This window comes from Scyliorhinus canicula, chromosome 4 (assembly GCF_902713615.1).
Source record: "Scyliorhinus canicula chromosome 4, sScyCan1.1, whole genome shotgun sequence".
Taxonomy (NCBI): Eukaryota; Metazoa; Chordata; class Chondrichthyes; order Carcharhiniformes; family Scyliorhinidae; genus Scyliorhinus; species Scyliorhinus canicula.
The window spans coordinates 88,748,862-88,761,313 of record NC_052149.1 but is presented as its reverse complement, the minus strand read 5'-3'; the positions used below and the strand labels follow the sequence as shown (position 1 = coordinate 88,761,313).

Genomic DNA, 12,452 nt, shown 5'->3' with positions numbered 1-12,452 from the left:
CAAAGTTTACAACCAATCCAGACAGACCTTCCTTTGTATTAGCAAATAAGAGTCAACTTGCCGGATGTGCTCACCCATATCCTCCAAGACGACTAAAGAGAACACCCCAACTTTGTATCAGGTAAAGCCACCAGTTTTCAGCATTTAGTTAGATTTAAACAAAAAGTTGATCTAAAATTAAAATCCAAATGGTACGCAACCCTGGTTACACCAAGAAGAAAATAAACCAACGTACTCTGAAACATTGAAAAAGACCACAGCGCATTTATTAAATACAATGTTTATTAAAATGAACATATTAAAAATACTGTCTTAGAAATTAAGTCACTGATGTTCATTTTGTTAGAATAGATTCAATTATTTGTTTTGGAAATCTTTACCGAAGTACTAGTGCAAAATAATCTGGTATGGCACCGGCAAACTGTCGTAGTTAAATTCCACACTTCCCCTTCTCAATACAGAGCACAAGAGAAACCAGATGTAGTGAGCAAAAGGAGAAAATCTTTTAAATGGATGTTCCTTCCAGTGCCCATCCCCCTGCTCCTCCTCTAACTCTGTGCAGCTAATGTAATCCGACCTGGATTCTGCACTCTCACATGGAACAGAGACTCGTGCTCCAATTTACTACCATATGCTCATCTATTACGGTTATTTAGTGCATGCTGTTCAAGAAGTGGGTAATTACAAATATCAAAGTTAATTAATTTAGGTAATTAGCATATTGTTACAAGATGCTATCCTCATTAGAACATGGAAATTGTCTTTGGGAATAGGTGATAAACACTGTAGAATTCAGATTGGTGAGCAAGACAAGCCCTGCAACACAAACCCACCTGTGAATATCTAACAAGTATTCATTAAACACTCCAATTGGATCGTTTCAGAGATTCAGAATTTATGTTCCTCATCAGTTATTAAATGTCAAATTAAGGGGGTTTATATAAATTTTCTTCCGACTTACAGAAAAACAAGCGCAAAAAAAAAAACTGCTCTTATGTGATTGCATAGGTGAAATTGGGATTTACGGCAGAGTGCCGGTACAGTCGTTCAAAATGATAACCGCACTATAAAGTTCTGGAGAACTGTTAAGATTGGAGGTTGATCCAGAGATTTGGAACATTAGCGCAGAGCCAAGTTGCACGGTTCCATTGTCACAGCCACACCAACACCACTCCTGCCCGAGGTCATCTGTGTCACTTCTGTCCATTGGCCAGTGTCTGGATCAAAGCATTCCACGCTACTGAGGAAATCTTGTCCATCATAGCCACCTACACATAAAAAGCATGTCAACACGTGAACATTTTACATCCAGTGAAATGAACATTCCTGCAATTAATTTTTCTTCTTTTAAAAAAAATGTAAAGTAACCAATTATTTTTTCCAATTAAAGGGCAATTTAGCATGGCCAATCCATCTCCCCTGCACATCTTTGGGTTTTGGGGGTGCCATACCCACGCAGACACGGGGAGAACGTGCAAATTCACAGATTATCACAGGATTTACAGTGCAGAAGGAGGCCATTCGGCCCATCGAATCTGCACCGGCTCTTGGAAAGAGCACCCTACCCAAAGTCAACACCTCCACCCTATCCCCATAACCCAGTAACCTCACCCAATACGAAGGGCAATTTTGGACACTAAGGGCAATTTATCATGGCCAATCCACTCAACATGCACATCTTTGGACTGTGGGAGGAAACCGGAGCACCCGGAGGAAACCCACGCACACACGGGGAGGATGTGCAGACTCCGCACAGACAGTGACCCAAACCGGAATCGAACCTGGGACTCTGGAGCTGTGAAGCAATTGTGCTATCCACAATGCTACCGTGCTGCCCTAGGTTGAGACATTTAATCTTGGGGATCCAGACAAGGGATACACATCCTTTATCAGTGTGGAGAGGTGGGAGTCATGTATCTTGGGCCTCTGGCTTGCAAGTCAGAAAATAATTTGTATAAACTCCCTTAATTTGACATTTAATAACCATCTTACTGGCAGCCTCATTGACAAGTACTTCATCAGCTATGAAAGTGGCTAGAAACAAAGTTATTTCTTCCCTTTAGGGGAGAAAACAATAAAACTTTCCTGAGATGATATATTTGATTGGCTCAATCGAGTCAAAGTTATAGGCATGTCAGGTTAGTAATTTTCAAGCAGGTCAGCACCCACTGTTCTTGGTGGAGTAGCGAGGCCAGGAACCCAAGACTCACTTGTTGATTTTGGATGTTTTGCAATGATCCTAAAGGTAACTTTACATGTGCAGCCTTTTGGTGATCAACCTTGGCACAGTTAAACAGTGTGCTGGAACACCAACCAGGATCCTGAATCCTAGTTATTGGAACTGACTCAACATGGGAGTCTGCATCGTTAGGAAAGGAAACATGTTCCATTTAAAGTGAACTCTGAATGTTAAAATATGTAAAGAAATGCTGTCAGAACAACTACAGGAGCAGTTTTTCCTGGAACAATGAGTTGCTGTGGATACACAAGAATATAAAGGATTAACAAATACAATTGTAATTTTTCCAGAAGAAAATTTTTTAAAAATAAATTAGAGTACCCAATTCATTTTTCCAATTAATTTAACGTGGCCAATCCACCTACCCTGCATATGTTTGGGTTGTGGGGCAAAACCCACACAAACACAGGAGAATGTGCAAACTCCACACGGACTGTGACCCAGGGCCGGGATTTGAACCTGGGACCTCGGCGCTGTGAGACAAATCATATCTGATCATATTTAAAAATTGGCCTTCCCCCATTTTAGAACTTTGATCTCAGGCCCATTATTGTCCTTTTCCATAACAATTTTTAATCTAATGGAGTTAAGATCATTGTCTGCAACATGCTTCCCCATTGATACTTCAGCCATTTTTCCAGATTAGTTACCAAAAATTAAATCCAGGATCACTCCTCCTCTTGTAGTTCCTTCCAAGCACTGGCTTAATAATTTCTCCTGGATGCATTAAAAATTCCGCTCCCTATGGGCGGCACAGTGGTTAGCACTGCTACCTACGGTGCTGAGGATCCGGGTTCGATCCCGGCACCAGGTCACTGTGTGTGGAATTTGCACATTCTCCCCGTGTCTGCGTGGATTTCACCCCCACAGCCCAAAGATTTATTAATTGTTTTTAAAACTTAAGAGTACCCAATTCATTCCCCCCCCCCAAATTAAGGGGCAATTTAGCGTGGCCAATCCACCTATCTTTGGGTTGTGGGGGTGAAACCCACACAAAAATGTGCAAACTCCACACGGACATTGGCCCAGAGCCAGGATCGAACCTGGGACCTCGGCGCCATGAGGCAACAATGCTCACCACTGCACCACCGTGCTGCCCCCCACAACCCAAAGATGTGCAGGTTAGGTGGATTGGCCACACCAAGTTGCCCCTTAATTGGGCAAAAAAATATCTGGGTACTCTAAATTTCTAAAAAAAAACAACTTACATTTCTCCGAAATTTACCTACATGTCTGCTCTTACATTTCTCTCAGACTCTTAGGGGGCTTATAGAAGACTTCTAGCAATGCGATTGCTCCTTTTTGGTTTTAAATTCTACCCATATGGCTTCATTTGAAGAGCCTTTTAAGGTATCATCCCTCCTTATTGATGCAATTGATTCCCTAATCAAAATTGTGACACCTCCTCTTTTACCACCTTTTGTATCTTGCCTGAAGATTCTGTATCCTGGAATATTGAGGTGCCAATCCTGCCCCTCTCTCGACCATGTCTCAGTGACAGCAATGACACCATATCACCATGTTTCTATTGTGCCCTCAATTCATCTGCCTTGTTTGTCAGACACCTCGTATTAAATAATTACCATCTAATCTTGCCAAGCTCCCTTGTGGCTCAACTGGTCCAGACATTCTATGCCTTCCTGACTGTGGGTGATTTTAATCTTCATATAGATTGGAAGTGTCAAATTGGCAAAAAATAGCCAGCAGGATGAGTGTTTTTGGAACAGTTTCCTGGAACAATAGATTCTGAAACCAATCAGGGAACAGGTTATTTTAGACCTGCTAGTGTTTAACGAGACAGGATTAATGGCCTCATATTAGGCAAGAGTGATTATAGCATCATTAATTTCACATTCAGTTTGAAGGGATGAAATCTGGTCTGAAACCAGTCTTAAATAATAGCAATTACAAGGGTAAGAAAATAGAGTTGGCAAACGTGGAAGGGGAAAATAGGTTAAAAAGTAAGACAATAGTTCATTGGCAGGCATTCAAGGATGTACTTCATAATTCTCAAAGATATACTCCATTGAGAAATTAAGATGCCTTGAGAAGGATCCACCACCTGTGGCTAACTAAGGAAGTTAAGGATGATATCAAATTGAAAAATGTCCAATTCTGCAAAACCTGGACACAAGATGGAGAAAATGTTAGAAACCAGCAAAGGACGACTAAAACAAAAAGGAGAAATTGAAGTACAAGAAAAATAAAAACAAACAGGAACGCCTCCAGGATATAAAAAGAACAGCTGCTAAAGTGAAGATTGATCCCTTAGCGGGTGGGGCTGAGAAATGAATAATGGGAGACAAGGAAATGGCAGAGATTTTGAACAAGTGTTTTTTTATGTCTTCAGTGGAAGCCGTCCGGCAAAAATAGGAAATCAAGAGATAAAAGGGAGGGAAAGAACTTAAAACAATCAGGATCATGAGGAAAACAAATGTATCAGTAAAACTAATGGGATTAAAGGCTGACAAGAACTGTGGACCTGATGGTCTACATCCTATGATCTTAAAGGAAGCGGTTAGAGATAGTGGATGCATTGGTGTCAACTTCCAGAATTCTCTGGATTTTGGAAAGTTCCCAGCGGATTGGACTGGAAAACCGCAAATATAACGTCTCTATTCAGGAAAGGAAGAGGGACATTGAAAGGAGGAATCTACAGGCCATTTTGTAACATCCATCATGGGGAAATTATAGAATTCATTATTAAGGAGGTAGCAGCAGGACATTTAGAAAGTCACTACATAATGAAGCACAGTCAACATAGCTTTTTGAAAGGGAATAGTGTTTGATAAATGTATTAATCTTTGGAGGATGTAACAAGCAGGGTGGATAAAGGGGAACCAGCAGATGTAGTATATTTGAATTTCAAAAAGGCATTCGATAAAGTACCACTTAAAATGTTACAGCACAAGATGACAGTTCATGGTGTTAGCCATGATGTATTAGCATGGATAGAGGATTGGTTAACAAACAGGAAGCAGGCACTGCTGCTTCACAGTGCCGAGAACCCAGGTTCAATCCTAGCCCTGGGTCACTGCCCGTGGGCATTCTCCCCATGTCTGCATGGGTCACATCGCACAACCCAAAGATGTGCAGGGTAGGTGGATTGGCCATGCTAAATTGCCCCTTCATTGGGAAAAAAGAATTAGACACTTTTAATTTTAAAAAAAGGAAACAGAGTTGGCAAACTCTAACTAGTGATCAGTCCTGGGGACTCAACAATATACAATCTATATTGATGACGTGGATAAAGGGACAGATTATATTGTAGTCACATTTGCTGATGATACAAAGATAAGTGGAAAAAAAGTTGTGAGGATGATACAAAAAGTGTAAGTAGACAAAAGAACTGGCATATGAATATAATGTGGGAAAACGTGAGGCAAGAATAAAAAATTATTTTTTTAAATTTATAAATTTAGAGTACCCTATTCATTTTTTCTAATTAAGGGGCAACTTTTAGCGTGGCTAATCTACCTACGCTGCACATTTTTGGTTGCAAGGGCGAAACCCACGCAAACACGGGGAGAATGTGCAAACTCCATGCGGACAGTGACCCAGAGCCGGGATCAAACTTGTGACCTCGGCGCCGTGAGGCAGCAATGCTAACCACTGCGCTGCCCAAGAATAGAATACAATATTATTTAAGCAGTGAGATACTGCAGAACAGGGACCTAGGTGTCCCTGTACATGAAATACAAACAGCTAGCAGGGAGGTATAGCAAGTAATAGGGGAGGCAGTGGCATAGTGGTGAAGTTTGAATTCAATAAAAATCTGGAGTTAAAAATCTAACGATGACCAATTGTGAATTGTTGTAAAAACCCACCTGGTTCATTAATGTCCTTTAGGGAAGGAAATCTGTTATCTTTACCCAGTCTGCCCTACACAAGATTGCATACCCACAGCAATGTGGTTGATTCTTAAATGCCCTCATGGTTAGGCAATAAATGCTGGCCCAGACAGCAACGGCCATATTCCATGAATGAATTAGGATGGCAAGCGGAATGTTGCCCTTTATTGCCAGGAATTTGGAGTATAAAAGTAGGGAAGTCTTGCTATAGCTACACAGGGGATTGGCAAGACTACACAGAGTACGGTGTAGTTTTGGTCTCCTTATTCAGATGGATGTACTTGCATTCAAAGCAGTTCAGAGAAGGTTCCCTAGCTGATTCTTGGGATAAACGGTTCATCTTACAAGGAAAAGGTAGAGTAGGTTGGACCTATTCAGACTGGAGTTTACAAGAATGAGGGGAAATCTTATTGAAACATCAAAAGATTCTGTGTGGCCTCGACAGGGTCAATGCGGAGTGGATTTTCCTCTTGCAGGAAAAATCGAGAAATAGGAACAGTTTAATCTAGAAATAGAAGGTACAGTTTAAAAATACGGGGTCTCCCATTTAAGGCTGAGATAAGGAGAAATTTCTTCTCTCAGGCGGGGTGTTAGATTCTGGAATTCTCTTCCCTAGAGAGCAGGAGTCATGAATACACTGTAGGTGCAGTGGCACAGTGGTCAGCACTGCTGCCTCACGGCACCGAGGACTCTGGTTCGCTCCCGACCCCGGGTCACGATCTGTGTGGAGTTTGCACATTCTCCCAGTGTCTGCGTGGGTTTCACCCCACAACACAAAGATGTGCAGGGTAAGTGGATTGGCCACGCTAAATTGCCCCTTAATTGGAATTTAAAATTTTTTTAAAAAATGAATATATTGAAGGTGGAAGTCAAGGCAGAGTTTTGATTGGCAAGGGGACAGCAGGAAAGCGGACTTAGGGCCATATGCCATGATCTGATCGAATGATTGTGCAAGCTTGATGCACCAAATTGCCTACACCTGCTCATGTTTCTTATTATGTTATTATAGATGCACAGATAATTTTATGAACAAAAGAACCTGCAAATGGCCATAGAAAATTTGGGGGGAAATATGGCTAAATATAGCTGATGGAAATCAACATCAAGACATGAGGGGTAAAATATTTTGACTGTGGCTACTTTATTTCACTATATTCCAAATAGAAGGTGGCTCGCTGCTGCGGAAGAGCAGAGTTATTTACGGGTAAAGGTCCACACGACATTGAAAACAGCACTTCACGTCGATGTGGTGGGAAAAAAAAAAGTGAAGTTCTATGTTTATCTATATAAAGAAAGATAGAGAGAGAGAGAGAGAGAGTCAGATGGATACAAAATATAAAAGCTTCTTTAAAATAAGCAATGAGCCAAGTAGAACCTTAATAAAGGCTTGTGTACAGAGTGCAGCTTGAGCCAGATAATGTTCTAAAGATATTGAGGGTTTAAAGAGAGCACAATGCAGATTCACAAGGTTACTGGCTGTCACACGGAAACAAATCCAAAAGACAGACTCAAAAAAATGGGACTTTTTGGACTGATCCAATGATAGTAATGTTTAAAATTATTAAAAGGATGGAACAGGGTAGATGAAAGCAACTTGCTCTCAGCAGTGGAAAGATCAGGATGAGGAGCTGTAGATACAAAAAATGTGAAATATGGGGAGGTGGAAACCTCTCTTCAGAGAGAAAGTGAAACTGCAAAATTTACTCCTGGATTAATGGCAGAGAAATAAAACCATGTTAGCTTTCAAGATTAGATTGGATGGGTGGTGAAGGGTGATAAGAACAAATGGGCAAGTGTGATTAAGGCTATATGCTCACTTGGAGGGCAAGTGCCAAATTGGAGTGGTATTCAGTCGTAGATGTGGCTGTAAAACCATATACCACAAAAAGTCAAAGATAGCAAGTTCAGAATTAGGGAGATGACTTTCCTGCAATAACCTGTCAAAGCAATTCTGGGATTTGGACAGTGACACTTAAATACTTCACAAACAGACATAGGTCTCAATGTTAGGCAGTGGGCTTGGTTCAACTTACAGCCAACCTGCCTGGAGAAGCTGGACCAGGATTGTCCAAAGTGATGAAATAAAAATAAACTTACCGAGCACATAGATTTTGCCCTGATAGACAGTTACTCCAAGAGCACTGCGCTTGTGTTTCATTGGCACAATACATGTCCATCTATCTGTTTCAATGTCGTATTGTTCTACACTGTTAAGTTGATTTACGCCATCATATCCTCCAATTGCATAAACATAGTTTTTTAGTGCACAGATACCTAAACAGAAAAACAAGAGTCCTTTAGTGTGATCCAGCTTTATAATTCTACACCATCCTAAATTTCTTCTTTCCGTTTTTGAAGGCACTGATTCATGCTGGGCTGAGATTCCATGGACACGGTCTCCTGTACCTCACTGGTATGACTATTATTCATCAGTCAGCTGAGGCAATAGGTGTTGGTAAGGCTGTTCAACTAGCAGTGCAGCTTCATAGCGGAGCAGGATTCAGTCATCAACGAACATTCACACACATGCATTTTACTGCACTTATCAATGCCAAGTTGAAAAGAGTAAGAAATATGCTTGCCTCTTCTCATAGATCTTGGGTCACCAATCACAATGCCCTGGCTAAGATCACTATGATGCTATATAAATCAGGGACAGAGTTTCAGATTTGTTTAAAAGTAAATTTTTCAACAGTGATTTACATTTTGTATTCTCATGGAAGTATTGTGTAACATTTTTAAAAAAAAATTTAGATTACCCAATTCATTTTTTCCAATTTTAAGGGGCAATTTAGCGTGTTCAATCCACCTACCATGCACATCTTTGGGTTGTGGGGGCGAAACCCACGCAAACACGGGGAGAATGTGCAAACTCCACACGGACAGTGACCCAGAGCCGGGATCGAACCTGGGACCTCGGCGCCGTGAGGCTGCCGGGCTAACCCACTGCGCCACCGTGCTGCCCCTATTGTGTAACATTTAATGTGCTTTCAGAAGAATAAAGGGACACATGGTACATTTAAGCACTAATTGGGATCAGAGAATTTTGTGACACACTTCTGGTTCTGTCGAGTCAAGAAGAGAATCCTTAATGGTCAACCCATTCTTATCGTGCTGAGGGGGCACTCTAGCTGTGGGATTATCTGGATTGTGAAGACTTCCAGGATAGGTTTCCAAGACTGCCTAAGGCTTCCAGAGCTCCAGATGAAATCAGCGCATTCCATTCCATCTAGTGCACTAATGTATTTTACCCACATTTGTTGCAGCGAGTGGTAGATTTAGGGGGTGTTGGTAGAGGGATTTTAGGGAATGGAAAGAATGGAAAAAAAAAAGGGAAAATTCATCTCCCGTCTGCCAGTGACAGCTGTAGTGGCTTACTGTGAGCGGAATGGATAATTGTGCCGTGAACTTTTTCCTTGGCCTGTTTCAATTCTTTTTTAAAAATGAATTTAGAGTACCCAATTCATTTTTTCCCAATTAAGGGGCAATTTATTGTGTTCAATCCACCTACCTTGCACATCTGTGGGTTGTGGGGGCGAAATCCACGCAAACACGGGGAGAATGTGCAACCTCCACACAAACAATGACCCAGAGCCGGGATCGAACCTGGGACCTCGGCGCCGTGAGGCAACAGGGCTAACCCACTGCACCACCGTGCTGCCTGGCCTGTTTCAATTCTAAGATTGCTGACCTGCATGGAATCCACTAACCTGCTCCACTCCTAACTGTGTTCATTGGTGCAATGGTATTCCACATGTTGTCTTCAGGATGATAGCACTCTGCTGAATTGAGGCGATTTGTTCCATCAAAACCACCAACTGCATACAGAAGCCGATTTACAATTGCAACACCAACACCAATTCTGCTGGTTGACATCGAAGCCACAAACTCCCACTGGTCCTTCTCTGGATCATATCTGTAAACACAGATGCACTGTTCGAAATATGTTGTAAACATAGCACACAAGGAACAAAGGGCAATGTATCAATGTGCTGCTTTACAGTAATAGGTGTCAAGAGGACAGAAGTGATTAGGAATAATGCCGGAATATAGAAAAGCAGATTATTGAAGCCAGAGAGCATTTGGGAGAAAGTTTGTTAGCCATAATTATCAAACAGGGTCAGAAGAAAAAGGACAGAGAATTTATCAGAGACTGCCAAGTTCATCACAGTACAAGAATACGATGGAACTATTTTAGGATGGCTATAGTGTCAGAACTGTACTTAACATGAACTTGTGGAATTTATGATCCAGTACTTCTCATCTGCAGGTTATGAATCAGATAATGCAAGATGAACGACCGATACGTAAACTTTGTACATTCAAAAGCAAATGAACATTGGTATGTTTTTCGTTCAGAAGAACCAGCGATTGTATTCGAGATTATGCACACAATGCTGTTGGTTTACAGAATTTAGTCCAAGAACTACAGGAACAGAATTTGAATTAGCATTTGACTGTAAACGGTAAGCAAAATAAATGCATGCAAATTCCTGCCGTTTTCTTGATTGCATAGGTGAAGGACGCATTACACCATGTGGTGACACACACACACACACAAAGTAGTTCTCACTTGGTCCCCAGTATCTACCGATGCAAGTGAGCAGGGATGAGAGACACTGCAATTAGATTCAAGGTCTTGAAAGAGAGAAACAGGAGTGTTTCCATTTTAAAATGCTGAAACAAGGGGCGACAAACCTTTCTACAGAATTGTGATGCATACAGCCTTCAGATCCACCGACAGCATAGATCAGTCCATCAATCACTCCTCCTCCAACTCTGTTCCTGGGAACGTTCATTGGTGTGCAGGGGGACCACTGATTGTTCATGGGATTGTAACAGTCCAATGCATTTGAATCAGTGTTGCCATCTGGCGAGTTGTTCCTTCCTCCTACTGCATACAGAAGTCCGTGAACAGTGCAAGCAGCCAAGCCGCTCCGTGGCATTGGCATATCTGTCAATCGGATCCAACAGTTCTCCAAAGGATTATAGGCTTCCAGAAAGTTCAGTGACTGACGGTAATAGCCTCCTGCAGTGTACATTAACTGAGGAACGTTTGGTGACCTGCAGGGACAGGCCTTGGTTGGTTTGTGCAGTGTCAGTTCCTTAAAGACTTCCACAAGATAATCTTTACATTTAGAGTCCATTCGGAGTATTTCGCACTTCTGCAGTTGCATTTTCAGGAAGTTCGGAGTCAGAGAATGGCACCTAACTACATTCAGCAATGCGTGAATATATGGATGTCTGTTCTCACAGTCATGTTTCACCCACTCTATACAAGCGTGATAGACCTCTGATTCAGAGCGCACGTTCAACTCGTCTCGACTGATCAGGCTGACCAGCTGGCACTGCGTGAGGTTGAAGAATTCCTCTTGTTTTGCTACCTACCAGAAGGATACAATAGAGTGTTGTTTTTTTCTCAAAAAAGAACATACCACTACTTAATGTAATCAACACTTTTTCTATTCAAGATGGAAAATACCTACAATTTGGTGAACAAAAGTCTCAATAGTTACAGGAAAAATATTCAGACCACATTTTAATAGTCATTTGATCCCAACTTTTAACACAAGACACACACACGCCCTGTACTAACCATCTTGTTGGCATGGATGAACAAAAATCTCTTGGTGAAGCAAATTCACGTGATTTCATTGAAACAGTTCACTTAAGAGACTTGATAGGACATATGTTGAAAAATAAAATTTGCTGGATTGCCCAGCCAGGATAAACATGGGAGACAGAGGGGCCAGCCATTTAGAATTGTGACGAGGAGAAATCTTTTCACTCATAGGGTTGTGAATTTATGTAATTTGCTACTCTCAAGAGCTGTGGATACTCAGTTATTGAGCACATTCAAGACAGGCTGATACGTTTTTAGGTACGAGGATATTGCAGGATGCGGGGTTGAGGTAGAGGCACAGCCATGATCTTGTGAAATGGTATCTCAGGCTCATATGGGCCAAATTGCCTACTCCACCTATTTATTTCTTATGTAATTACATTTCAAAACTTACTAGATTCTAGCAATTTGTTCCCCTTTCACGGAAGTACAAGATGTGTCATCTAACGTAGAGAAGCAATCTTTGTCACAGGTATTACTTTCTGTTCACCCATACCCTCCTAAACTTTCTAACTACTCTTAATGGAGAGAACAGGATTTAGCTACTTCCTGGTCTGTGCGATACTGCTTTGAAACCAGTTATCAAGCAGTGTATAGTTATGTCCCTTGAAGAAATGACTTGCCTACCAGAACGGCCGAGTCTTAGCACAGTAGCAGGGCTCAAAGAACTCAGCTCTTGTAGATCACAAGCAGAATGTGTCAGTGCTACAAAATACCGCTCAAGCCATGGAAGCATTAC

General features: G+C 41.5%; 1 protein-coding gene across 1 annotated transcript; it reads right to left on the bottom strand.

The window, feature by feature from the left end:
- Window positions 1–244: 244 nt before the first annotated feature.
- On the bottom strand, window positions 245–11,478 carry LOC119964769 (kelch-like ECH-associated protein 1). Its single transcript, XM_038794730.1, has 4 exons — window positions 10,789–11,478; window positions 9,801–10,006; window positions 8,188–8,364; window positions 245–1,268 (listed from the first exon to the last, which is right to left on the bottom strand). Exons 1-4 carry the CDS (start codon window positions 11,265–11,267, stop codon window positions 1,120–1,122), a joined length of 1,011 nt encoding a protein of 336 aa, XP_038650658.1. The 5' UTR covers window positions 11,268–11,478; the 3' UTR covers window positions 245–1,119.
- Between the last annotated feature and the right edge of the window lie 974 nt (window positions 11,479–12,452).